The 27,126-nt window shown below is 52.8% G+C and overlaps 7 protein-coding genes across 7 annotated transcripts; 5 read left to right on the forward strand and 2 right to left on the reverse strand.

Moving 5' to 3' along the window:
• Positions 1 to 121: 121 nt before the first annotated feature.
• AYO20_10397 (hypothetical protein) lies at positions 122 to 2,590 on the forward strand (the record flags this gene model as incomplete). Its single annotated transcript, XM_022648655.1, has 1 exon — positions 122 to 2,590. One exon carries the CDS (start codon positions 122 to 124, stop codon positions 2,588 to 2,590), a length of 2,469 nt encoding a protein of 822 aa, XP_022495372.1.
• A 2,266-nt stretch (positions 2,591 to 4,856) lies between these two features.
• On the forward strand, positions 4,857 to 6,920 carry AYO20_10398 (hypothetical protein; the record flags this gene model as incomplete). Its single annotated transcript, XM_022648656.1, has 1 exon — positions 4,857 to 6,920. The coding sequence occupies one exon, from the start codon at positions 4,857 to 4,859 to the stop codon at positions 6,918 to 6,920; it is 2,064 nt and encodes a 687-aa protein (XP_022495373.1).
• An 845-nt stretch (positions 6,921 to 7,765) lies between these two features.
• Positions 7,766 to 9,945, reverse strand: AYO20_10399 (hypothetical protein; the record flags this gene model as incomplete). Its single annotated transcript, XM_022648657.1, has 2 exons — positions 7,766 to 9,693; positions 9,753 to 9,945. The coding sequence occupies 2 exons, from the start codon at positions 9,943 to 9,945 to the stop codon at positions 7,766 to 7,768; spliced, it is 2,121 nt and encodes a 706-aa protein (XP_022495374.1).
• Positions 9,946 to 11,253: 1,308 nt separating this feature from the next.
• On the reverse strand, positions 11,254 to 13,270 carry AYO20_10400 (hypothetical protein; the record flags this gene model as incomplete). The annotated part of the gene is made up of 4 exons (XM_022648658.1): positions 11,254 to 12,292; positions 12,368 to 12,791; positions 12,842 to 13,030; positions 13,183 to 13,270. The coding sequence occupies 4 exons, from the start codon at positions 13,268 to 13,270 to the stop codon at positions 11,254 to 11,256; spliced, it is 1,740 nt and encodes a 579-aa protein (XP_022495375.1).
• A 1,438-nt stretch (positions 13,271 to 14,708) lies between these two features.
• Positions 14,709 to 15,847, forward strand: AYO20_10401 (hypothetical protein; the record flags this gene model as incomplete). The annotated part of the gene is made up of 2 exons (XM_022648659.1): positions 14,709 to 15,503; positions 15,554 to 15,847. 2 exons carry the CDS (start codon positions 14,709 to 14,711, stop codon positions 15,845 to 15,847), a joined length of 1,089 nt encoding a protein of 362 aa, XP_022495376.1.
• A 6,223-nt stretch (positions 15,848 to 22,070) lies between these two features.
• AYO20_10402 (hypothetical protein) lies at positions 22,071 to 24,048 on the forward strand (the record flags this gene model as incomplete). The annotated part of the gene is made up of 3 exons (XM_022648660.1): positions 22,071 to 22,073; positions 22,124 to 22,289; positions 22,343 to 24,048. 3 exons carry the CDS (start codon positions 22,071 to 22,073, stop codon positions 24,046 to 24,048), a joined length of 1,875 nt encoding a protein of 624 aa, XP_022495377.1.
• An 839-nt stretch (positions 24,049 to 24,887) lies between these two features.
• Positions 24,888 to 26,783, forward strand: AYO20_10403 (hypothetical protein; the record flags this gene model as incomplete). The annotated part of the gene is made up of 1 exon (XM_022648661.1): positions 24,888 to 26,783. One exon carries the CDS (start codon positions 24,888 to 24,890, stop codon positions 26,781 to 26,783), a length of 1,896 nt encoding a protein of 631 aa, XP_022495378.1.
• Between the last annotated feature and the right edge of the window lie 343 nt (positions 26,784 to 27,126).

Here is a 27,126-nt window from a genome sequence, read left to right on the forward strand (position 1 = left end):
GACCTCTGCCACGATAACCTTATGAGACGGTCTGTTCTTGATGCTGATGTGTCTCGACCCTACCCTTCCGACAGGCCACTCATCCCCTTGAACATGGCTGTCGCACCCCTTCCTCCTTGTGATGGCCTCACGTAGCACGGAGGCGGAGAGACGGACTCGAACGAGCGACGAAGAAGGCACTTCAAAGCCGATACGAGCCCGCGTTTCACGCGCCTGCACCCGCTGTCGAGCCCGCAAAGATAAGTGCGATGCGAAGCAGCCCAATTGCACAAACTGTGCAAATGCCGGACAATCGTGCGTATACGTGGCAGGGACCAAGAGGAGAGGACTTCAGGAGGGGTATGTGCGCGGCCTGGAGAAGTTGTGGGCTGTCATGCTACAAAAGGTGCACGGACTAGACGATACGGTTCAGCAGGTAGTGCGCCGGAACGAACAGGAGTTGTTGCGCATATGGAACCATCAGAAACTTGGTGATGGCCTTCACACAACATGGAAAGAGTCAAATGTGCTTACAGAGCTGGAGGAGCTCTTGTCCCATCTCGAGCATGGCTCTTCAATCCACCCAAAGCGCAAGCGCGACATCGAAGACGACGGCGAAGACGAAGCAGCAGAGCCTCTTCACCATCCTCGAGGCCGAGGCGATAAATATGTGCTCACATCAGATTTCAAGGTCGTTGAGATGGCACAAATCCCGAACGAACAAGAGATTGGACCTGGCTTCGGAGCTCCTATGACTGAGGGCAAACTCGGCATCACACGTCCGGAAGAAGTCCCTCTGCCATCTTCGGCCTCACGTCTTTTGGATCAATATTTCACTTTCACCCACTGTTGGTTTCCAATCCTGGACAGGCCTGCAACGTTGCGGAAATTCTTCGAGCACACGATGCCTCACAAACGACGCCCTCTCGACCATGCTGATCTTTCTTGCATATGGGCTATCTTGGCCTACTCTCAACAACAGACGGGGCATCTTCTGCCGACGCCTGCTGCGACACCTGGAACCAGCGTTGCCGAGCTGCGTTCTTTAGCAAGAAATCTGATACCGTCCGAGCGTGGACCTTTCTCACTTGGCCATGTTCAGGCTTTGTTGTTATTGGTCCTCCTTGATATCGGCATGGGCGACTGGACGTCTGCGTGGATGCTAGTCGGCTCTGCTATACGAGCTTTACTGATCTCCATGGGACCGCTTCCGGTCCAGTTCGAGAATCCGCTGGGCTTTCATTCTGACTCTAGAATTGACAGAGATGACGGCACGACGACTTCGAGACGTATGCCCGATTCAAAACATAGGAGCTGGCAGGCCCTTCTGCAAGGCTGTTTTGTCTTGGATACCATCATCGCAATCTGTCTAAAGAGGCCGCCACATCTTCAGAGTGGTCATTTGAGTTCTACCCAGTTCCTCGAAGAAGACGGACACGAAGAATGGGAACCTTGGAAGGCAGTTGCTGGTGATGACGGCCCCGAGTCGAGAGAGCCAGCGTTCGTGACAAGCTGCTTTAACCGACTGACTGAGCTCTGTATGATTGCCAATGATGCGTTCTGCATAAAGGTCTCCCACATAACGACGATAACACCAACACCACACGTTGTAGCACGGCTGCATTCGCTGGGCGAGAAGTATCCCTTCACTCTCTCGGATGTTATACGACGCCCACCACATCAGATGCTTTTACACGCGTGTCATTTTGCCTTTCAAGCGGCCAACCCTCAATGGAACGGGGACCAGCCAGAGCTTAAGTCGAAACTCGCAGAAATTCTGAGGTTATTTGACCATTCGTGGAATCTTCCCAACAAATGTGGCATCCCATCCATGTTGATCCCACTTTACTGCCTAGCCAACCTGGAAACTGATACCTCTTCATCGCCAATTAATGGTCTTGACTTGGTTCCGGAAAGGTCTAACCAGGTACGGCCGAGGTTGGCCTTGATCTGGCCAGGAGCAGAATTCTTCAATCATGGTGGTATACCCATGAGATCAACCGGACTTTTAAGCACAGCTCCAGTGTCGCCGTTCAACAATGTCTTACAAACACAACCACCACCCGCCAACCTTGCGCCTGCTTCAAGCAGCCACAGAGATCTGGGTGGCATGCATGATTTGGGGAACGAGCCGACCCTCCTCCAATATCATGACATGCCTCAGTATGGAAACGCAATCAAGGTGCCACAGCCTAATGGGTCAACTGCCGCGGATTATGTGGACTACGGTGCTATGAGTGTTGACATACCCGAAGAGAATAATGAGGCACGCGTTGGCCTAAATTCAATGACGAAAACCCCCAATGTTTCTGGGTTGTCGACGTCTCCAAGCTTCAATGGTGACGAGATTGATGCCCTGTTCCACGAAATGGCTCAACTCGATACAACTCGATGGACTGATGACAGGACTCAGGGACTTAAAGACTTTGGCTTTGCGGATGACACCACCTTCGAGGCTTTTTGCAATGATCCGGATCGCTTGATGGTATCGGATGGGTTCTTGGGTGTTATCAATAATCAGAGCAATCTTCTCTCCGAAGGTCAAGCTGGAACATCGGGCAATGACAATCTCCGAATTGGAAAGATGACCTTTGACGATATTTTCCGATGATGGAGGTACGCGAGGAGCTTAACTTGCCAGTGTCACGATTGCTTTGAAGGCCAACTCCGCCTTCTGGGGCAGCATGTATTTCAGATAGAGTGTGCATAAAATGTGTGAACTCGCTTCAGTCCATCTTTGACATTGAAAGTCATATCCTTTTCGTCTCGACTTGTTGATGCGTCAACCCAAAACATTGAGCAGCAGTATCGTGAGTTTCCGTGGTGTTCGTCGTGCACAATCCTTGTATCATAGACGAGGCTGCAGCCTCGTTTCCCGAAGTTTAGCCGCAGCTTCCACTTTTACTCAACACATCAATGCAGTTTTCTTTCGTCGTCGACTTGCGGTCTCGACAGGTTTGAGCAGCTGTTCATAGGTCACGATCCTTGTACTTCAGCGTATTCTCTCAACAAGCGCGCATTGTCCAACTGACGAAAACTGCTTTGAATTCCACTTACCGGTCTCAGCATCGCAGAACCGTACAGCTTTGCTACCTCCGTCGACCTTTCACTCTTACGTCCCGTTCTCAGCAGAGACTTGCGAACCCTCCAACAGGATGCCTCCCCGCGGCTCCTCGACAGCAATCAACCCAGTCCGCCTCCAGACCGTGTCACGGTTAAAGATCAGACACCCAGACAAGCAAGAGCCGAATCCGTGTCTAGGGCCCATGACTGCTATGCTGAGTATGTCTCTGCCAATTGCCTTTCCCTTAGGTGGACTGGAGGGTGGTTGAGATATTTTGTGCGACGTGGGAGATCTACCACCGTAAGAGCTAGGATGATATTGTCGGGTGGACGCAGAAAATATGGCTCGCCACCAATCCAGTGCAAAGAGCAAGAAGGAACCCTATAATACTTGCAAAGCTTGCTGACATGATTCTTTCTAGATTGCTGGGCCGCAGGCGCCGCTTCAGGAGGCTGCGGACACCTTGAGAAAGCTCTGAGAGACTGCATGGACTCACCTGTACGTTGCACATCCGCACTTCTGAAGTGGTCTTGCGACCATTACCTTACAGACGACTGACTTGTTCGCTGCCAGAAACCCCCGCCAAAGGGCAAATCCACGATAAACCACCATCTGGGCCGCTTATATCCACTGATCTCGGGACCGAAGAAAAAGACGTGAAAGGACTGTCTAGTGTGACGGGACAATTCTGTGATGGGCCACTATCAACCCATCCGAGCATCGCTTTCCTGGGATCTACAGGAGCGGTCTACACGCTGTGTGGCTAAAGCATGCTCAAGATTAGAGGAGGATTCATACTTCGCCAGGCTGTATAAATACAGGTTATCAAGAATGTGGACGCAAAATGACCGCTCGTGCTGGTCGAGGTGTGGGAATCTGCCCAATTTGGCTACAGATTAGTGGAAAGACGGAGCACATGAGCATAGCGTGGAATGGGCGGCGCCAGGAACTGACAACTGCTTCGCGCACATCATATATCTGGGCTAGAAAGGAGTCTGGCATCGTCAATGCGAACACCGAGCAGTTTTAGCATGACTTGATTGAAGTCCTTGGCCAATTCGTCGAGAAGACATCTTTAGGGTTGTACAATACGAAGGATGAGTTGATCTATACGATATGTAACAATGCACCGCCGAGTTTCTCCCTCTCCACTCGAATCGCCAATCGAGCAGTATTCGGCCGTATGGTTGCCTGCTACATTGAACTTGAACAGAATGGCAGTGAGCAAGTCGCGAAACCTTCCCTGTATGATCAAAGTAACGACCTGCGAAGGGCTAGCCCTCTGACGTCATTGCGATCTCTAATGAGGCTCTGTGGTTCAGCAAGGGCCGTGGTCGCCTTTCACGAGTCTGCAAGGGATGCACCAGGTCAGGCTTCCCGCTGATGTATCTCTACTCGGTACAGCACAGACCCATGTCGCCAGCAGAGACTGACTCCAGTGCCTTCTCCCTCCTCAACCCTCTAGGTGTGCAAGTCGAAGTCCTTCCTCGACTTTCCCATCTACCGAGGTATTTCACTTGCCTTGCGTCGGTCTAAACCCCTTTAAAATGGTCATGTCGAGAGCCAGCCTTTCCAAACACTTCATCGTCTCATTTATCATTGGCCGTCCATAAGCGACCAAAATATCCTTAGATCTTGGTGGGAGATGGCCGCCTGGGGCTGCGCCACTGTGCATTGGAATGGATCGAAGGGGGAATGAACAGCACGACCTCACCTGGATATCGCCATTACGGTTCGATATATTCAGATAGTCTGAGAAACACACACTCTCTGTAATATCTTGTCCGACTATATCTCCTTCGTCCTGGGTATCATGGCGGATGCAAGTCATATCACCACCCATCCTCAGCCTTACCGCAAACGGGGAGACTCTCAGGCCTTTTGCAGAAAATGTGCATCATTGGACTTGGAGAGGGTGTTTGCCCTTTCTCAGAGTGATTCCACACCCGTGACAGTGATCAAGCTCGACAAGGGGTACGAGCCCTCGTGTCCGCTTTGCAGATTCCTAGGGCATATCGCCCACAACAGCCCGCGATCACCTAAACCGATCCTAACCTTTCTGAAGATATATCATCTGTGTACTCGCTGCGGTGTGTCGCTTCTTGACTGCCTACACCCTGACGTGGTCTTTGGGGTTGTCGGCACAGATCGAGAACTGCCGTTGGCAAAGGTTCTCAACCGGTATGAGAACCTCGAAAAGCGTCAACTCATCTCTGATTCCACCTGTCTCCTGCGGGATGCTGGTCTTATACTACCCATTGATCAGGATTCCACCCCTGTCCGTTTACAGGGGCACCAGATAGACGCCGATTCCATCAATTCTGAGGCTGTAAGCAGTTGGATAGCGACTTGCAAGAGACTTCACCCTCAATGCTCCAAGGCCTGCGCCAACGCTACCGCCTATCCCAGGTGGCTGTTTGACTGTCATGATAGAAGGCTTGTTCGCAATTATGGTAGTGTCGAGTACACAGCTCTGAGCTATGTCTGGGGTTCGGGGTCGACAGCTTCCTGTCCGAGCGGGATCCATGGAACTAACGATGACCTGGCTTCGCTGCCACAGGTAGTAGAGGATGCCATTTCGGTCACCAAAGCTCTCCACTTTCGATATCTTTGGGTTGACCGGCTCTGCATTCGGCGTAACAACAAGCACGAGTTTCATCGTGACCTAAAGGATATGGCCTCATTCTACCGTGCGGCTCAGTTGACCATCATTGCGCTCCACGGGGAGAGTGCAGACGATGGTCTTCCAGGCGTCAGCACCGTCCGGTGCGAAGAACAGCCTTGTGTCGAGATCGGGAGTTGTCGCCTGATATCCACCATGGGCACGCTCGAGTCGGCGAGGTATCGCTCGAAATACATAACTCGAGCGTGGACACACCAGGAGGAAGTCTCATCGAGGCGTCGATTGTACTTTACGCGTCAGCAATTGTACTTCAAGTGCATGACATCGTCGACATGCGAGACGGTCGCCACCCACAGCTCGCTCGAGGAGCTCTTGGTTGAGCCAACCGTAATTTCGAGTGGCAGTCCTAAGCACGAGCTGGAGGAGTTTGACACCGCCTGGGAGCACATCTCCCAAGTTTCGAGACGGAGTCTAACATACGAGTCAGACCGGCTGAATGCAGTGCTTGGTCTTCTCGAAGAACCGTCGCTGCTCAAAGAGTCGTCTCACCTGCGCCAAATTTACGGCATGCCCATCCCGCCCGGCAGGAGGTGGAGGGACGACATGCTTTCGCCCGACGCACTGTTTGCCCTCTCACTTCTCTGGACCAGACGTCACACCGAGAGCCGGCAAGATTGCTTTCCGAGTTGGTCCTGGGTAGGCTGGAGCGGCGGCAAGGTGGTCCCGATCTCTCTGGGCCAACACGCCGCGGAAGGCTCGTGGTCCAACGACGTGGAGGTCGGCCTACAAGCATGCGACACGTACGACGCGGTGACCCTGAAGGACGTGTCGCGCTTCACCGAGGCCGCCGTGGACGAGATGCCCCGGGTTCTGCGCGTGAGGAGTCGAGGCTGTCGCCTACGCAACCTGGTCCGCAACCCATCACCCACGCAGCGCGTCCGGGCGAACTTTGTGTGCGGCTTGACCGAGAGATCCGTGCCCATCGACACGGAACTGTGCTCGGACGCCGCGCTCTCCCGCCTCGAGACGTGCGGCACGGTTCTCGCCCTCGACTTTGTGGACCGGTCCAGGGGCCACGACCTGGATCGCTCGGCGCCCTTGCTGGTGGTGGCGGCCGTGAATGGGACAGATCGGCCCTTTGAGCGTGTCGGGACCATCCGCCTGTCGGCGATCCTGTCGCTCACGTACCTGGAGCGTCTGAGGCCTGCCGACTTTTTGTCCAAGTGGGAGAACGTGACGGTGCGGATAGGATGAGGGGGGAAGTCGACCAGTGTCCTGAATGGAAGAAAACGGCCATATTTGATATGAATAAGAAATACAAATCGAAAAAGATATGATCAATGCATTGATATGATATGATGTTGTATTACACTATGAACCACCCCCTTAGCAACCAAGATAGAGAAGGAGAAAAAGATTCATCCATGTCCAAGGAGACGCCGTCGCTTGATATCAATGGCAGTCTCCTTGCTGTGCTGTGCTGTGCTGTTCCTTGTTGCGCCATGCTAAGAAAGATATGCCATGCTGAAATGTGAATGATTTGTTGTTCGTATCAGGTCGTAGTCTCATGGTGGTGATGATGATGATGATGATGATGATGATGAACAACCGTAATAACAGAAAAATATCAAAAATATCAAAACGCCCCGTTTTTTGGGAACCCTTTCGTCCAACCCATCCATCCATCCATGAGTCTCGTACATGCATGTATGCATGTAGACCACACCATAACATACCATATCAGACCATGCTATGCTATGCTATGCCATGCCATGCCGTGCCGTGCTATGCTATGCTGCTGCTGCAAGACCATCATCATGAGATGTAATGAGATGCTATGCCATGTCATGTCATATCCTGACCTGACCTGACCTGTCCTGTCCCGTCCCGCTACCAAGTACCAACAAAAAACCAAAATAAACCCCAAAGAATAACCTGAATGTCAATGATCGCTTCCTGGAAGAGATGGAAAAAAACAAGTCGCTAGTTATGCTATGCCATGCCATGCCACGCCACGCCATGCCAAGTTCGAGATGAAACGTCAAAAAACGGGGGGTAAAAAAATCAGGATCAGAGTCGAGAGGTAGGGCTAGGGGGCTTCATGACCGCTTGAACATGAAATACCCGTACATGCCACCGACGTCCTGCTCGACCATGGGGATCTTGCGCATGCCCCACCAGCGCGCGCCCATCTTCCAGGCCCGGGCGCCGTTGTCGACGCTGGACCCGGGGACGGGCTGCCGCACGAACCAGCCGCGTCGGCCGAGCTCCTTGACGACCCACTCGAGTTTGCTGCGGTCGCGGACGTGCGCGGTGCGTCGCTTGATCTCCTGCAACACGTCACTGCCGAGCTCGATGACCTCGAGGGGCAGGGTGTCCTTGTTCGTGAGGGCCGAGGGGGAGTAGGACAGGGAGAGCTGCGTGACGGAGCGGATGGACGTGAGGTCGAGGTAGCGCAGCGTGCTGGGCTGGTGCTGGTGCTGGTGGTGTGACGCCGCGGCGGCGGGCGATGAGTCATCAGATGATGCTGCTGCGGTGGCGACAGAGGTCTTGTCCATGACGTGATCCTCACCTTCGGAGGGCGCGGATGGAGAAGAAGGCTTGAACAGGCGCACGATGTCGCTGCCCAGGCTGAGATCCGCGCCACGTAGCCCGAGTTCCTCCAGGTGCGTGGAGAGAACTCTCAGCGCTGGGATGTGTGAGGCATTGACCTTGGCACCGCCCAGGTTGAGGGACCGTAGACTCGGAGGCAAAGATCGCAGCAACCGGGTGACGTTGTCTTCGGAGAGCAGTCTATGCCGCGATGCGTCGGCGGCCAGGTTCAGATAGACGACATTGCCCCTGACCGCGGGATGGGTAGTCAAAAACTTGACGACGCCAGAGCCCGTGAGTCGCGTGCAGCGCTCGATGTTCAGGTGTGTGATTCTGGCGGTGTGCGGGATCGACATGAGAGCCTTGTCGTTGATGAGGGTATGTGCGACGTCCAGATGGGTGAGGTTCTCAAGCAGCGGGAGGAGAGATTCGAAAACAGGTTCTTGCAGTGTGGTGCATTCATGCAATGACAGCCGTTTCAGGCTCTTGAGGGGAGTGGAGAGTTGCGTGGTGACGGAGGTAAAGGCCTCTGCAAAAGGACGAGAGGAGCAGGCACAAAAGTCCATGGCCTGCATAAGAGGCATGTTGAATAGTTTGGAGAGGATGTTGGCGTCGAGTTCTTCGTCGACGTGCTCGTGGACCAAGAATGCTTGCAAGTTCGGCATGACATCCAAGCATGCGTTGAGCGTCTCGGGCTTCAAGAAGGGCGTCTGGTTGCGAGTGTTGCGGGCGCTGCCAAAGCCCATGTTGGAGTAATGAGAAAAGTCCAACCACTGTACCAATTCTCCGAGCTGGGGTGTGGTCTTGAGACTTCGCATGAGTTTGGCAAAGGCTCTTGATTGTGGGATCGAGACATGTCGATACAACACCCGCACGGCCGCCGCCTGAATCTTCTTGGACACGAGTGAACAGCTCGCCAGGTCAACATGCGGCCGAGCGTAGGGGTCTGCCGTGTGGTCAACCGTCACATAAGAGAGAATGAGCTCGAGAATCTCCTCCGGCATAGCCTCCAAGAAAGGATAGCCCTCGCGCGATGTGGTCGAAATCACAGACTGGGTGTCGTCGGAGTCGTCGATAATTGCTGACTCGGCCCCCAGTCGGATAGAATCCCTAACCTTCTCTCTCCATACCTCGAGACTGAAGTCGGCCGGACGAGGATGAACTCGAGTAATCTCTTTGGCGAAGGGGAGGTTGAACAACTTCTGTGCCGCTCGCCGCTTCTCCAACTCGTCTAGGATCTTTTCCAACTTCCTCGGGTTGTTGCGAGCATATCCCTCTAGTCTTGTCCGGACATGATCCTCGTGTGAGCCATTGAAGTGATACGAGCACAGACCCTTGGTCTTGCACCACTGACTGCAGGGCCACGCTATCCACTCAACTTCCTCGAGGTCCTGAGATGACAGGGACGACCCAAATGACTGGGGGAGACCATCATCTGCGGGCAACGGTGGTCAGCTTCTATGACTCTAATACGGTGTGGTGATCATCACGTACCTGTTTCTTCTTTGACCGACGCATATGAGAACTTTCTAGAAGCGGTCATGTCTTCGGGGGGTTCAATGAGATGGTGATAATGAGCTTTGAATAACAGTAATTCCTCAGGCTTTTCGTGAATCTGGGGAATAGTGGTACTGGAAGTGTTGTTGTGGTTTGAGCATGGGCCACGGTCTGGAAGGTCGGGGGACATCATGATGGCTTATTTTCAACCGTGCTCCCTCTTAAGAAAAATTGCTCTAGATCGTTCCCCGATGACCAAAGAATGCCAAAAAGGTAGTCTGAGCGAACTCCACCAGTGACCCCGGGGAAAAGATGCAGGGTAAACAAAACAAGGTGATCAAAGAGCACAGGTTAGGAAAAAATTATGAAAAATGGGGGTAATAGAAACATGGGAAAGGGGACGAGAGTGCAAGGAAGTTCTGTGTCATTCCTTTTCAGTTTCGGATGGACGACGGACATTGGCAGGAGAGGCCAAAACTGTGAGTAATACGTACCACCAGTTTGCAGAGCCTTGACTTGTCCACTAAGCAGTTAACGGCAGGCTATGAATCACTCTGGCCCCGGATTTGTGGGCTGCCACGGCTACCTTTTGTTTGTTGGCCCTCTCTGCCCAAGGTGAAAAGAGGACGGCGGCCAGACTTCCGAAAGCATCATCGAGTGCAAAGGAGGGATATTCACCAGTGGCCACCCAAAGAAAGACGTAGGCGGCAAAAGGGAAGGTCGGCTGCTCTAGGTGGTCAGGTGGCTGGAATAATCCGTGGCGTTCAAACAATGGAATGCTTACAAGGAGACCGGGGAGCAACACGTAACGAAACCTAACATGACGCCACGAGGGAGCCGGCCCAAGGAGAAGAGACTCACCAGCGAGAGGCGCGACTTGAATAACGTGTTGTCAACAAGAGGTTGAGATTACGTAGGAGGAAAAGTTTTCGCTGTGAAAAATGACCGGAGAGCGGGACTCGGCGGTCTGGGCGGACAAGGGCGAACCAAAATCTGGGGTAATAGCGCCCTATAGCGCCTTGGCAATTGGCCAGGAGCCACTCACGTGCGGCATCAAAGTTTTCAAAGGTGGCACTAGAGTGGCGCTAGAGACGCACTAGCAGCTCCGCCCCTCGACGGAGCATTTCTCCGGGTTTCCCAGGACCGAGTCTGCCAGGTTCCTCAGACTTCAAATGGCGGAATTGCCTCGATCCTTGACGCCATGCGACCACACAAACTCATCCAAACCTGCCCTGTGGCCCGGTGGGATTCAATGGAAACAGTACAAGTAATGGTACCCAGGCATTTCTCATGACAAACGTGTACAACCTCACCACATCAATCGTCCATTGCTCTTCTCCGCCACTATGCCTTCATTGGTGACAACTCGCACCTGATTGTTTGCGACCTCCTTGCATCTCCTCGGTCTTGCCCCAGACGCCAAATGATTAAAAGATAAAAGACGGTGAAACGACCAAAGTGTCGTGGTCGCAATTGACCGGCTGCAACTCCTCATCATTCATGCATTGACCCATCCCCCCTGGGTGACATCGAACCGCTTCATCACCTCACCGGTGTTTTGTCTCGAGGCGAAAGGCGTCTTCAGGCTCAGGGCCTCGAACTCCGCCTTTTCAATTCCCGGAGTCCTTGCTCTTCCCCGCAAAGACTCCCCGCTTCGGACTCGTTCACACAGCGTTTTGAGCACTCCTCCAAGCCATTCAAAGTCTTTGAGCTCCAGGTAGATTTGGCCAGAGATTCGGGTCCAGAGTTTGCCGTCGTATTCGTAGATGGCGACAAACGTGTTGAACTCATCCACCAGGGTCTTTTCCATCCAAGCAATATGGGTGGCTACGTCTGCTTCCTGGATCACGATCGGACCTGCTGAATGTAGACTCGGGGAATTGAGAGGTGAATTGGAACGTCTGGGTTCGCCGAGATTTCCTGAGCTGACAGAAGACGATCGAAGCTGCGAAGCGACACTGGCACTAGGGAACCCGTACGATGACTGTCGAAAAGCGGGAGATAGACCGCCCGCACTTCCGGCTCCACCAGGTCCCATGCTGATGCTGCCCCTAGAATAGGCGCCGATGATGGTGATTGGCAGGAGCACATTGGCCATGGCACAGTCCCTGATGCCACCAGCCCAGCCTATTCGTCCCCCGTCGCGTTTATCACTGGCCTCGTAGCTTCCCATTGTCCGCAATCCGTATCCCGCATCCAAATCGTCCATGACTTCGGTTCCGAGAAGCATGGCTAGGAGGTCGGCTCCTCTTTGGGCGATGTCCCTGATATAGTTATAGATGGCCTCCTCGCCGCCGCATAAATTCTGCCTAAAGTTGAGGGCTGCGGGGACACAATAGTAAGGGGTGTTGTCTGCAGTCGCGACGAACTGAAATAGATTGACAAAAGCCGATTTGTCACTTGGTGGAAGAGGGTTTCGGATTGGCGAGTTTTCCAGGGGCACAAAGCCATGTGAGGTCGGAAAGGTGGTTCGAATGAGGTGTTGGTTACGCTTGGGCACGTGGAATACAGCACAGCCTCGTGGGGTATAAAGCCATCTGTGTCATGTCAGATACCGCAAACAGGGCCCGTCATCGGGAGACAGGCTTCTGTCGGACGCCGATTCCACTTACTTGTGGCAGTTGCTGACAAAAAAATCGGCATCGAGCTGGGACAGATTTAGGGGTATCTGACCGACGCCGTGTGCTCCGTCAATCAAACTAAGAATCCCATATTCTTTGCACATTTTCGTGATCCTTTCAAAAGGAAACCGTACACCCGGTAAAGACACTATCGTCTCAAAAAGACAAACCTTGGGATTTAATCCATCGTACAAGACTCGCGATATCGTTTGTGACAGAGCATTGAGGATCTCGGAATGCGTGCAAGGGAGTGAATAGGCAAAGTCTTGTCCGTGCCCGACCTTGCGAAGTTGGAGTTGCGGGTTTGTCTCGACGATGGAAGCCAGTGTCTTCTCAACGGCCCCATAGACGGTATCGAAATAAATGATACAGTCCTTCTCCTTGTACTGGAGATTGCGCAAGACGGTATTGACACCTGCAGAATTAGACACATCGATGGGAGATCAAATGTAATGATGCACCTACCGGACGTAGCATTCTGGACGAAAACACACTCGTCCGTCGGGACGTTGAGGAGTTTTGCTATCCGCTCCCTCGACTTGTCCAAGAGATCAATATACTGGTATCGCAGGAATTTATCCGGGGCAGCCTCGGCCAATTTCTGATATCCTCGCAGCGCATTGCGGACAGGTAGTGAGTAACTACCAAATGAACCTACAGATTGCCAATTAGGTTCAGTTCATCTCATTCGAGATCTTGGGATATATCATGTCTGAACAATCGCAATACTGGCCAGCCTGATGAAGTAGTCGCGCTTGGCGTCTAGGAGAAGACCTTCTGAGGGGCAGCGGTGTGGAGGAGCATACCATGATTCAAGTTGTTATATTTGGGATCAAACAAGAATTGAGCCTTGAAGCCATGGCCGAACTCCGTGACCTCGCCAAAAGAGCCCATATTGGCGGTGTAATCGAGAATTGGACAACAGTGGATGTAGGGTCAGAGGTGCATACAGAGGCAACGAGGCCAAAATAGGGGGGGAAAGTTGAAGCTTCGGGAAATCAGTCCGTCCGCGTCTCAGGTTTTTGAATCCACCACGATCCCGTTATTTGGGTTGCTTGCGACAAGGTATCTGCGGTCCGAGAGAAGATAACTGACAGTGGGATTCAGTCTTGGTCGGTGCCAAAGTGGCTGTCCTTGCTGCGTGACTCAGGCTAGGTCAAGCTGAAACTGAATTTTGAACGGTTACGAGATTTCATGGGGGGCTAAAGGGCGAGTCTGGGGCGGAAATAGCAATCAAGCCGCAGTCTCTGCAGAGCCAAGGGCATTGATCCGGCCTTGTTCGACTGGGGCACCTGTTCATTCCGCGACATGCTGGCCACTGAACAAACGTCCTTGAACGCTTGGTAGCGCACACCAGAGTTTCCGTGAGGAGGAGGGGCTCCATCTCAAACCCTCTCAAGCCCCTTTCGTCGTGGCTGGGTGCTGTTCGGGGTGCGATGGACCAATCATGGGGGCATCTTTCTGGCGTCAGGCCTCTGGATAATCCTTCGTTGATGGAGCCTCGGCCGTGCTAAGCCAAAGTAACGAGAAAAGCAACGACGATCACAGACCCGGGCGAGAGTCCACTATTCCTTTCTCAGGCGTGCCTTTTGGCTGAACCCCAAATTCGAGGAGCTGGGGACAGCTGAGAGATGAGGGGATATAGACAATCTGGGAATCAACAACATCAAATTGAGAATGAACGTCGGTATAATCGCAGCAGGATGACCTTTGCTCAATTGCAGAAATATAATTGGATATCTTCAAGGTCAAGGGAGTCGGATATAATCCATCTCCTTTGTTCCTTGTGGGCGACTCCCTCTCTGCTTGTTCTGGGAAACCACGTGCAGCTCCTACCAGATCACCGGAGAAATTATATTCCATGCCCGCTATCACTAACCACGTGCCCTCTTATCTAACCGACGTCTGATTGGCCTGTACAAAGTACCGAATCGGACCCCGGCTTTACAACGGCGATAATGACTTCATACCTCGGCCAAGTAACGGCTCAGGAAATTCCCCCATCATCCCTCCGTCATTCCCCCTACCCCCATCATCCCCCATCGTCAACAAAGGTTTAAGTGAGGCTGTCGGTGACAGCTCGGTGTGTTGTGCATCAGATCTCTACCGAATTGTTCGAGAGGCTGATTAGATATCGCGAGTAGAACTCCGACTGCCACCCTTTGCGAGATATCGCCGAATCTGGATTTCTAAGCTGTGACTGCTCCGGGGAAGGAGAGAAAAATCCTTTATAAAAGGTTATTCAGCGGTATCGTGGTTGTTGAACACATTTGAAGACTAGTGAGAAGTTGTGCCGGGACCATTCTATATCGCCACAATCCCCACCACAAACATGCCAAAGGCAATCTCCATTTCCAAGGTCGACGGGAAACCGGGACAGGTCTACTATCCCCTTTCGCTGGATGAGGTTCCAAAGCCTTCACCAAAGGGAAAGGAGGTCCTTATCAAGATCCATGCCGCTGCATTGAACCACCGCGATCTTTTTATCCGCCAACACTTGTATCCGGGAACAGCATTCGGTGTCCCTCTCCTAGCCGATGGGTGCGGGACAGTTGTGGCTGTTGGCAATGAAGCCAATCCGAGCTGGAAAGGCAAGCGTGTTGTCGTGAATCCCGGGACTGGCTGGAAGGACAGCCTGGATGGACCAGAGGACAAAGGGGGGTACAAGATCCTTGGAGGGACCAAGACGAACGCGAATGGCACTCTCCAAGAGTACATGTGCATTGACGAAGGAGAACTCGAAGAGGCACCAGAACACCTCTCCTCCGCCGAAGCGGCTGCTTTTGTCCTTACCGGACTGACCGCATGGAGAGCAGTCATGGTCAAATGCGGCGAAAAGAATCTCAAACCGGGCAAGAACATATTGATTACAGGTATTGGCGGTGGAGTAGCCTTGATGGCCCTGGAGTATGCCACAGCGGCAGGTGCCAATGTCTATGTCTCGAGCGGCAGCGAAGAAAAGATCAGGAAGGCCGTCGCCCTGGGAGCAAAGGGCGGCATCAACTACAAGGAGCAGGGTTGGGAAAAGAAACTACAGGGCATGTTGCCGGCAGAGAACAAACAGTTGGACGCCATCGTTGACGGTGCTGGTGGAGACATCGTTTCCGTCGGTGCCAAGCTGCTCAAGGTATGGTCGCTTGCCTTCTCTTTTCTTTTGCATACTGACATCTCCTTCAGCCAGGTGGTGTGATCTCCATCTATGGAATGACCATAGGGCCGAAGATGCCTTTCCTTATGCAAGCAGTCTTGAAAAATATCGAGGTCAAAGGGTCGACCATGGGATCGCGAAAGGAATTCAAAGAAATGGTAGACTTCATCAAAGCCAACAAGGTCAAGCCGGTAGTGTCGCGGGTCGCCCAAGGCTTTGATCTGGATGCCATCAACGGCTTGTTCGAGGAAATGAAGAAAGGAAGCCAGTTCGGCAAGTTGGTCGTCGAGATTTCCAGAGAAGGCGCTGAAAGTAAACTGTGAATATAATTAGCAGTCGATTCTGACACAAAAATAAGGCTTCAATCCACAGTTTCCAGATGCTGATTTATTCCCTCTTGGACGGTCATGCCTTTCTGTCCTTCGAGCAATCACCAGGGATTGACTGTCCGATCTGCGTGGATCGTCTCGTGTTGATCGCACTCTAAAGATTGCTATTTTTATCATTCATGCAGCGAGGCTTGCGCAAGCGGCCATGTTGAAGCCAGACAATCGTCGTCGCGCCGAGGAAGGGGGAATCAAGTTGGTTGGTTCCTCGGGGCAAGGGATCAACAATGTCTTTTGTTCATAGGGTGATAGGCAACATGCATATCCTGCAGGTCCCGTGCGACCTGCAGCCATCGACCCAACAATGAGGCCCAATGCACAGGCGATCCAGTCAAGTGGTTTGACGTTTCTTCTCTCACAAATCACTGATCTCCCGCGTAACAGGAGAGGCGGTCAAGAGAGAGGACGAGAAAGGGAGTACAAGAAAAGGCACAACCGTCCTATTGGGAACACAGATTTCGTCATTTAGCCCGCTTGTAGACCTCTGTGCTGCATCGAGGTACCGCTTGGTGCAACGACTGGATTAGAGCTGGCCAACAAGTTTGTGTGTCCTGGTTTCCCAGAATCCGGGAAAGGACACGGACAGAACCTGCAGCAACTTGACAAGGCCGATGTCCCGGGAGGTAGGCGGCATCAGTGTGAAGGTGACCCTGCCTGAAGATCATGTAACGGCCTGGCCGATCAGATCGGCGCACTCTGCGCCTCAACATGGTTGCGAACGGTGTGAGCCGATCCTTTTGGACGCTGCCCAGAGGTCCAAGAGAGTTTGGATGTTTGTGATTGCAAAGAAGCAAACAGTCCGGTGTGGTGATGAGCGAGTCCTTCAGTTGGGTGGCACACATCATGTCAACGGCCTGTGTCTGGACAAGGCTTGGTTCCTGGATGTGGCTGTTGTGCATCTTGAAAACCCTGGCTACCCTGGCGCTACAAGTACCATGATAGGTCAGGGTGAAGATGTTTGATTCGCTCGCATCAGCACGGCCACTTTGCCCATCGCACGTTCTGGCAAAACAACTCACTCTGCGACGCTGCCCCTGCAAGGGTAGAAGGGCTTGAATTAAGCGAGCCACCCAGCAGGTCTTGACAAAAATAGAATCGGGAGATCTGTGCCAATCTTTACGTGCCTCACACGGGACGCTATTGGAAAAATTCACAGCCTCACAAACATTTTCTCTCTTTCTCGCTGTTTTGATTTGACGCGTCCCCAATAATCACGCGCCTTGTGATGGTGGATCGTCCTGGATAAGTGGTTGGTCAGCAATGCGTCCAAAGGGTTGTCAGTTGCAAGGTCACGTAAATGTCAGCCCATGCGAGGTTAGGCGGAGCGATATCATGATGGGTAACAAGTACAGTACAAGGGCCGCGGAGGCCAGCGGAAATGGAGATGGCGAGACAGACCCCGGTGCTTCGTAGAGAGACTGGTCAAGTCTGATCAGACCTTTTGTAGAATGGGTCCACGTCGCGATTGACAATCTCAACGGGCTGTTCAGTATTCACCAAGACGAGGTGACAAAGTCAGTGGGGACCTTGCCTCTTTGGACAACCCACAACGGAGCAAGAACGTTCTCTCGTAGCTTCGCGAGCAGTTGGTGGAGTCTCGATCCGGCATGGACCGGAATGGGAATGACCAAGTGTCAGAAATTTGGTACTGTACGAGTTTAGGCTGGCGGAGCAAACAATGGCAGCATGATACCTATTTCCTGGCTCCTTTGATTGTGATTCTCCAGGCCTCAACACTTCTCGTACCAGTACCAATCAAGTACTGTGACCCAGTCATGTAACGGAGGCATGTTTTGTGCAGTAGTTGTCCCGGGTTTAGACTGCGCCACATCCGCCCCCTGGTCGCGGCACGAGCTTTTGGCGGGCTTGGGAGACGACACCGGCGATGAACGGCCGAAGTTCCCCAGACTCAAGTCAGTGTCATAGTGAGCACTGGCTTGAGAAGTTGCTGGGCATGTTGGCCAAGTAGTTCCAGGGCCGTTACTGGTGTTTCCAACCTCGCTTAAGCTGCAGTTGAGGGTCGGAGAAACAAGGGATAGTCCAGCTGAAGGGACGTGGCCCGTGCGACCGCGGTATGCAATATGGAGGTACGGTATGCAAGGATAGCGAACTGCCTTTTTTCACCCCCTAACAATTCGAGATTCAGATTTTGGAGGGGCCAGTTGGGAGACGGTTCTTGCATGAGCCGGCACGATCCTTTCCAGGGCGTTTAGCCGGCAGGAACCGGCCAAACCGAAGACCACAAGGGAACAAAAGAGCCACAGAGCGACAAATGAGTTCAAGGATAAATTGTTCGGGACAGGTGGGTGGTGTAGCCCCAGTGGGTTGTGGCAGTGTCTTCTCCCACTCGTACTTCGTAGGAGTGGCGAACCCTTTGAGCCGTATTGGACGAGTCGACGAAGACCAGGTAACAAGGACAATCACCGAGGATCAATTCTTTGCAAACCTCAAGCAGACACGTCGAACAAGGAAATGGTCTCCGTCCAGCAAACCACCAGCGCAGTTTGTGGACGCGATCCGGTCGGAGCACCTTTCTTGTCCAGATGTGTTTGCCGTAACGTGAAACGCTGGACACATATGCCAGAGCAGAAGCGATATCTTACTCATAGGCCGAGAAAATCCACCAGCCAATAGCTAAGGGTCGCTTTTGGTGACGTTGAGAAAGACTCCGCAAACGGCCAATGCGGCGACGGACGAGCGAGCTGGAAGAGGGCGTGTCGCTGGAGGCGAATAGGGCCAGCAGAAGCGAGCAGCGACAGTAGAGGCACCAGAGGGTAACAGAAAGCCAGTCGTCAAAGGCCAGGACTAGAACTTCGTCGACTCGTTGGTTTTGGGCGGTTGTTGGTCACTGGTTGTCTATCTTTAGAAGACGGGGGCCACCAGCTAGCAAGGGGGAAAGTCATGCGGAGATGCGGGTCTTCAGGGGCAGGGATAGGCCTGTACGGGTACCAGTACGCCTAGGGGCTACACCTAAAGGGCTTGTTAAGGCCTACAAGTCCTTACCTACAAACACATAGGGGGCTACAGACTCGAGGCTAGGGCTAGGGGAACAAGGGCCACTGGGGGGAGACCAGCAGCCCAGCGCACCAGTGGTATCAAAGTGTCCCCTCTCTAACCACCCAGGGTTTAGGCTGGGCGATAGGGAAGTGATAGGACAGGCGGGTTCAGTAAGGTGGGCAACGGGTGACCTCATCCCTTGAACCTTTTGCTGCAGCCTTCAGGGAGCCATTCTCCATTTCTGGTGCGTTTTCGGTGCCCCTCTCCTCCTCTTTCTCTCCTCTCTTTCCAGCTTCGGCTTCCTCTTACCCATCCATTGCGGCTGTGCAAGCCTCTCATCCCATCCTCCCCCTGCAATGCTTGTTCTTTGGCTGCCACGCTTTTTTCGCTCACTAAAACTACTATTCCCCCTTTGACCTTGGTGCCCTTGAGGTTGGTGATCCCTCTGGGTGGCCACTGACCATGGTGGATCTCTTTTTTGGCCCGGTGTGGTTGTTTTCTCTTCCATCATGATCCCTGACTCCAGCTTGTCATGGAATCATGGCCGTCCGCTCGTACACACACGCACACGTATCAATACACGGAAAAGAAAAGCAAAAACCTGCAAGAGGCCAATGTCCACTACTACAATGCCGCCAGCTGCCGGCCACACACGGCTCACACAGGCTACTCCTTGCCTGCTGCGCATCTGCACCTCGCAACCATCCGACCAACCACTCTAGCCTGCAGTGCCCGCCTCTGCTTTCCCCATTCTTCTCTCATTTCGTTGGACAAATCTGGGTCTGGTAAAATGACAGAAAAGAGAGGTTTAGCGGTAAGGGAGTATCTAGTGGTATACTTGTACAAAGTATGTACAAGTACTGTCTGAGCTGAAAGTCAATGACCATGGCCGCACCCGTGGCCGTGAAGCCGATAGCGCTGGTGACGACAACGTGACGGCCTCCTCAACCCTCCCTATTGTCGGAGAAAAGTCGTGTTGAGATCAAGGGCATGAGACTTTGTGGTGAGGGAAAAAAAGGATGAACAAGACGCTACTGAGCACATCACTCCACGCTTCCACTGGCTCTTGTACGAGGGAGAAGCGACTTGATGGGTGTGTTCCGTCTTTGACTTGCTGCCACCAGCTTGTTCTTCGATCCGTGATCGAAACCTTGGGTCGTGTCAGCCACTCACCATTCGCTCTTCCGGCTGGTCTCCGCTTTTGGTGCTAATCCTGTCTTTTTCGTTCTTCTCTTTCCCTTTCCCTTCATCCCCCCTCGCATCCCTCGCAAAAAAAAGAGGGCGAGTAGCAGCAAAGTCGACAAAAAGCCGTGCCGTCGTGTCCATCCTCCAATGCTCCATCTATCCTCACCTGGCAAGCCCTGGGCTCCATATCCACCTTGCTAACCTGCCCATCACTGACACCCCGGTAAGCCCCTCCGCCCACCTCCACCACACACTCCCTGCAGCAAGTCTTTTCCACACTGACCTCTTGCGCTTCTCCATCAGCCCACTAGTCGCTCACTGCCACCGAACCTGCCTCACACTCGCCGCACAGAAACGTCTCCCCCGTTCCCTCGCCGAGCACTTCTGCGTGACCTGATTGATCCGTCTTTTTGCCATCCTCGCCTTTCGCGGCTTTTCACAGCCTCTACCTGCTAGGGCTTGTTCTCCCTGCTGAGTCGAGGCCGATATAGCCTTTTGATTCCCCCCTCCTGGCCCTCGGCTCCTCTTCTTCCATTTCCGCTCCACTTGCTTCATCATCCTTTCATCCCTCACCACCTTCGCTCAACCCAAGTTTTCTGGTTCTGTTCGCAGACCATACTTTCGTTTACTTCGACTTTGAAGACAATAACACACTCGCTTTTCACGACTTCGAATATCCCCTCGTTGGACATCAATCGCTCAAGTCCTTCGCTTTTCGAATTGGTTCGCTGAAAAGCCTCGCCCCCCTCAAAATCAGACCGTTCCCAGAATCCTTCCAATCCACCTACCTCTCAATTTCGCAGTCTGGAAAACCACATTTGATTGTGGAACAAGAGAGCTATTGATATTTACTCGACTCCTGTCCGGTGTTCGAGTGAGATTTGGAACATTCGTAGTTCCTCTGTGTTTCCATTGCACGAAATAAAGGCTGGAAACTCGTGGACAACTTCACATCCCACAACTCTTTCGCTGCGCAACCACCCGTTTGGTGACGACTTACCTTGGGAAACTCGACGGATAGACCCGTCCGAAAAGGGTACAAGGGTTTGAACCGCCTTTGGGGTCCTGACCTCTGGTTCAAGTCGGAAAATCGGCCTCCTGGGTAAGTGTATCAGTTGGTTCTCAAAATTATTCGTTGCCACCCTTTGGAGTCCTCTGGGTACGTCAAAAAAGACAGGCCCACGACAACTCCTTGCTTGCACATCATGTCCTTGCCTGGGCATTGAAATTGTCTTTCATTTTCCCCTCGTTGAATTCTTGAATGTCTCACTGACGCCCTCGACAACAGTTGGTTTCGTGCCAGTGGTAGAAGAGGGATTTACTTCTCAAGTCGACCCGCTCTCGGAACCCGTTACAGATATTTGCCACAATCTCTTCTCGATCTACTCTTCTCGATCTATCTTGACAGAGGTGAGCATCCCTTACACAGGAAGATCCTGGTATCCTGGATTTCCATCTGGCCTGGCGATAGTTTGGCTGATCAGTGTTGATAGTTCGTTCCACCCGGTTGGAATTCTTTGTTCTCAAGATTAAATCTGCCTCACCTTCCCGACTCCCAAACCTCTTCGGGATTGACGAGCTCTCGGCTTCATCACACATCGCTCAAACTGGCGACGTCGGCCTAAATCGCATCTCGTCTCAATCGGTGCTCTCAGCCAGCCGCCAACTCCTGCTCTTCAGGAGTCCTCAGTCAGCCTTTGAAATTCTTCGCCCCGTCTTCGAATGTACCCCTGGCGAAAGTCGATATTGACATCCCAGACATTCGAATCTCGATAGCATTTTGCAACCGTCACTCGCTTTGATTCGAGGCACCATTTAGCCTCCCACCACACTCGTTTAGCACAGTCGCTCGCTTAGTGATTTTTTTGTTCCAAGAAATTTACCAAAATACCGTCAAGCTGGCGTCCATAACTTTCAACCACTTTCATGTGAGTCCAATCTTGCGTTCCCCCCTGCCCTTGTCTTGGCCTCTACCATCATGGTGTCGTGTCACTCCTCCCAGACTGATTCAAATACTGACACGTTTCTCAGTCGTTCCCCGACCTCCGCACTCCATTCATAGTCGACGATTCATACGATCCTGCAGTCTTTGCTGGAGAGCATTTTGCAAGTCAGTTCCAGGACGGCCTCGAGGCCAAACCTGGTCAGCTCTTCTCCATGTCTGGCTATGATGGACCGGGTCAAGCAGGGCTCATGAGTAGGTCAGCCCTTCATTGATGTGCAAGTATTTGTCACTGACTCATGTCATAGAGTTTGAACCTCCTGCCATCGACAATCAGGTGTTCTACGGCAGTTTTCCTCCCACTCCGTACGATCATCACCCTCTTCTTCAACCTGGAAACCCCCAGGAAGCCGACTTCCAGTACATAGCTGGAAACGACTATATCTCCGAGAAGAGCTTCCCTGGCAGTGGCCCTTGTGCGGATTCTAGAGATGTGAAAGATGGGGACGTGAGAGTGGCCAATGCGCATCACCAGCGCATCCCCTCATCTCAGAGTATTCAAATTCTCCCCCGCAAACGCAAGGCTTCGACTGAGGACGAGTACGATCTACCAGCCCAGAAGAAAGCAGTCCTTGCCCAAGTTCACGTCCAGGACCCCAACGGTGACTACTACGACATTAGCGGTCAAACATCCCCTTATTCTCCATTCGTGCCAACCCCTACTGGCAGCGCCGGCATTCCTAGCTGCGTTAGCCATGGCACGTCTCCCAGACCCTCTGGTCACCACTATTCAACTTCAACTGCGTCTCAGGTGTCGTTGGCTGCTCCTTCTCCAAACACGCCTGCTTTCAGTCCATCCTTCACCACCGTCAAGAGTGAGCAGAGCCCTGCTGCGCCCATGACTCCTATTCCCCGTCCAACCACAAGTTCTCCTTTGAAGTCGTCAGTGCCCAAGCTGGTGCGGACCTCGACCATGCAGCCCTCACCAACAGCTTCTTGCTCCACGATAGCTATTGGACAAACGCAGACCTTCAATCCATATACGTTGTCCAACCTCAAGGCTAATCTCAAGCTCAAAGGAGACTTGGACAGTATGAAAGAAGACTGGACTGCAGAGGAGAAGGACGCTCGTCGGCGTCTCGTCGTGTTCGAACGAGAACAATCTGGCAGCACTATCACGGCGAGCTTCAAGCCAGTCACTCCCCAGGATCGCCAGGCCAGCAGCATTTGCATCAGCTGCATCTGGTGGAAAGAGAAGAACGAGTTCTATGTCACCTCGGTTGACACCATCTATCTTCTCGAAGCCCTGGTCGGGGTTCGTTTCACTGTTGAGGAGAAGAACCGGATTCGTCGCAACCTCGAAGGTTTCCGCCCTTTGACTGTTTCCAAGGCTCGACAGGACAGCGAGGAATTCTTCAAAGTTATTATGGGCTTCCCTCACCCAAAGCCACGCAACATCGAGAAAGATGTCAAAGTGTTTCCGTGGAAGATTCTGGCCACCGCGTTGAAGAAGATCATTTCCAAGTACTCTGCCAGCTATTCTTCCACTGCGGCACCACTCCTCACACCTGCTTCGTCCATGTACAGCGGAGAGGGTTTGACCGAATATCAATATCCATCTTCGCCCCATCCAGAATACATAGCACATGCCGGGTATCCGATGAATGCTGAGATGGGATATCTCCCCCAAGCTGTCCAGATGCGCGTCCCTGGACCAGTTGTGACTGGACCACCCGAGCTGCAGTTGCAGGTACCTGAGTACGTCCCTGCCTACGACGTCAATGGTCAGTACATCTATCACAACGGAGTTCCCGTCACCCAAGCTATGATGAGCATGCCTGCCCATCCGATGACTGCTCCAGCCTCACGAATGCCTACCTGGGAATATGCCAATTTTGTCAATGACAGCCCAGTCACCATGGCACCGCAAAGTGCACCGCCCACCGCCTACCCACGTGGACCCATGATTGAAGCGGCCGAATTCATCCCTCATATGCACTATCAACAGCACTAAATGAGCGCGACTAATCTTTCGAAACATTTCCTTTCTTGACTGTCTTTAGCATCGATGTTCTGCGTGGCACAAGACCCACAACACGCATACTGGCACGACATTTCCTTTTTTATGTCATTGGCGTCCTGGGATATCACGGAAACCTTGGAATGGGAGGTCGAATGAGTCATGTATACACAAAACCTCCTTGTACACCAGCACGAGCATGTTTTGCATAGCGATTGACACTTTGTGGAGGTTGGGTCGGGGACGTTGCCTATGCTTACAGGCTCTGAAAGTCGGACAGTTATGGCTGTTGACTTTGGTGATAATAACAGAAGATTGGGAGGGGAGGTTTCAAAAACGGGAGGGTCAGGACAAGGTCCGAGGGTTACGTTCGTGTAAATGATTTGATGAAAGCATAGACTTAGTCATGGCAAACGGCCTAACGCGAGCTGCCCACGCGCAGAAAACACATGATTAATTGCTCTTGAACTGTTCGTGTTAAATTTTGTGCTCTACCAGGAGTTGGTGGATGAGTTGATGAGGTATTTGATGTTGGGTGCTCGTGAAAGGCAAGTGTGCCGAGACAGACTAGGCTCTTTTTGTCACTATAAACATTGGCCCGTCGCGCAGATCACCATTTGATGCGCCATTATTGCAATCAAGTCACGCTTCAGCACGGCGCGCGCGCCAGAAGTCGTGGTCGTCGCTATTGTCAGCTAGTGATTCTCATCTATAAACTCAGATCCGCGTGTTGCTTTCACTATCTATCGCCCCAGCATCCAGATCGCTTATTGACTTGCTAAGGTTCTGGCGCCGCACTCAATCGATTCAGCAAACGCACGGAAAATATTAATATGGCCGCGGCGGTAGCGCTTGACACTCCTTCGCCACGGCAACCGTATGCTCTCAGCGAGTGCGCATCGACGACTTGCTTACGCTCGCCCCAGCAGACGTCGCCTCGTCGTTCGCCCTACTTCGCCAACTCCACGCCGACGCAGGAACCGGACGCGGAAAACACCTCCAGCCCTTCACGCCCTTACACGTTTACCCCTCGGCGAGTCAAATCCCTACCTAGAGCGTGGGAGAGACGGCCAGCGACACCGTTCGTGGCGCGGAACGACGCACAAAAGATATGGAAACGCGTCCCATTGGGTGCCATCGGGGCGAACATTGGGGAGAATTGGAGGAAGGAGAACAGGCGACTGGCCACACGGCCGGTCAAGAGATTGAGAATTGCCCATCTCGGTGGAGAGGAGGATCAAGAGAATGCCGACTACATCGCCTCTAAATGGGACGAGGATGGAATGACGACACCCAGTCCGAAACGAAAGGTGTTGGAATGTGGGGTGTTTGCAATGGATCAGGAAGATCAAAACACTTCCGATGAGGCTGACGACGGCATCGAGGACGACGAAGACCACGGGATCTCAGAACACAGCACGGCTTCACCTATCCTCGGAAATCACGATGGAGCAGAGGACCGGATCGAGGTTGAAAACAGTGATATTACAACGAAACCTGTGCATGTCTTAGACAGTGTCACTGCTCCTCTCCAGGCAGCGGGCTTGCCTCAACCTCTGTCACCCATCACTAATTTGATGAACCCATCTTCCACCTCTTCACCTCCGCCTGCAACCATGCCATCCTCGTCAAATGCATCTATGCCGGCGCTCGACGAGGACCTTGCCTCATGTGGGAATAGACATCAAGACGCGCACTTTTCTTTCACTGTCTCGAGCATTTTTGGCCCGAACGAATCCGTGGCTAGCCCTCCCGATCACGACGACACAGCCTACCTGCACGATTTCCTCTCTCGGGCTCGCGCACGGAAAGCAGCTAAAGAACAGGCATCCGAAGAAAATACAACAACACAGCTGGAGGAATCGGCGGACCCATCTATGAAAGAATCAAGTTCTTCTCACATTGAAGATGTGACCAGTACTCCCCCGGAAGCTACCGACAGTAAAGAAACACCAATGATTGTTGCCACAGCTCCAGAACCAGAAATCAATGTCTCTCCTCGACGAAGCTCTCGACTCTTCACCCGACTTCCAAGACCGCAAAAACCTGCCACAAGCCTCCCGAACACTATCTCCCTCAAGCGGCTCAATGGAACCGAATTTATCGCCGCCCGCAACGAAGCTGAATCGCTTGCGGTGACCACCCGTACAAACACTAAGAGTAACAAGAACGGGGCAGTCTCGGCAAAGGTCAGGTTGCTGCAGATGGATGCTGAGCAGAAGGCTAGGCAGTTCTCGGAAGAGGCCGGGGCTGAACAACCGAAGCCAGAGATTAGGCCGACGAAGAAGAGTGGCAAGAGAAAAGAGGTGGCTTGGGCCGAGAAGCTTGCGACATTTCACGGAGAAGTCGAGGAGAGCACTGTTGATGAAACAGCGATGGGGGAAGTGAGAGAGGACGAGGGTTGCAAAGCGGACAGCAACTCAGAGGCGGACAGCAATTCGGAGGCGGAGGGAGGAGCAGGAGGCAAGGAGGGAGTCGAGCAGCTGCGTTCGCTTCTGCGTCAACAGAACAGAGGGGTCAAAAAGGTGCGCAGACTCCGGAAATTGAATGGTGGGAGTGTGAATGGGACACCGGCACCAAAGAAGACGACAAACATTCCCCTGCCTACTGCGTCGAAATCTTTGTCTGCAAAGGTGTTGGGGTTGACGGCGCAAGCGGAGGATGTTGTGGGCAGTGAGAAGGATGCTATTCAGACGAGGGCGAGGAGGAGGATCTCCACGGGCGTCTGAAGTTGAGCCGCAACATGGAGATTGTTGTGCTCCTTTGAGCGCCGCTGAGAGTACCAGGAATATATTCAGCTTGAAGCCTTGGAAGCGTTGGAGGATACAATGGGGTCTGGCGTCGGTCTGGGGTGGTCAATGGCGCAGGCGGGAGGATTTGGGCTCGTCAGCTACGAGTGGGCAGCTCGAGTGAGGCCGTGTGTCGATCGAGGGCTACGACGCAGCTGCCGCGGTTCCTTTGTCCAGAACGCCATCCATGATGACCTGATGAGCAGGACATCCTAGTCGGCAGGGTCAAATAGATGGCCCGATCCCGTGCCGCCATTTACCTCTGAGAAATACGTACTCATAG

Source organism: Fonsecaea nubica (genome assembly GCF_001646965.1).
Source record: "Fonsecaea nubica strain CBS 269.64 chromosome Unknown Scaff110, whole genome shotgun sequence".
NCBI classification, from domain to species: domain Eukaryota; kingdom Fungi; phylum Ascomycota; class Eurotiomycetes; order Chaetothyriales; family Herpotrichiellaceae; genus Fonsecaea; species Fonsecaea nubica.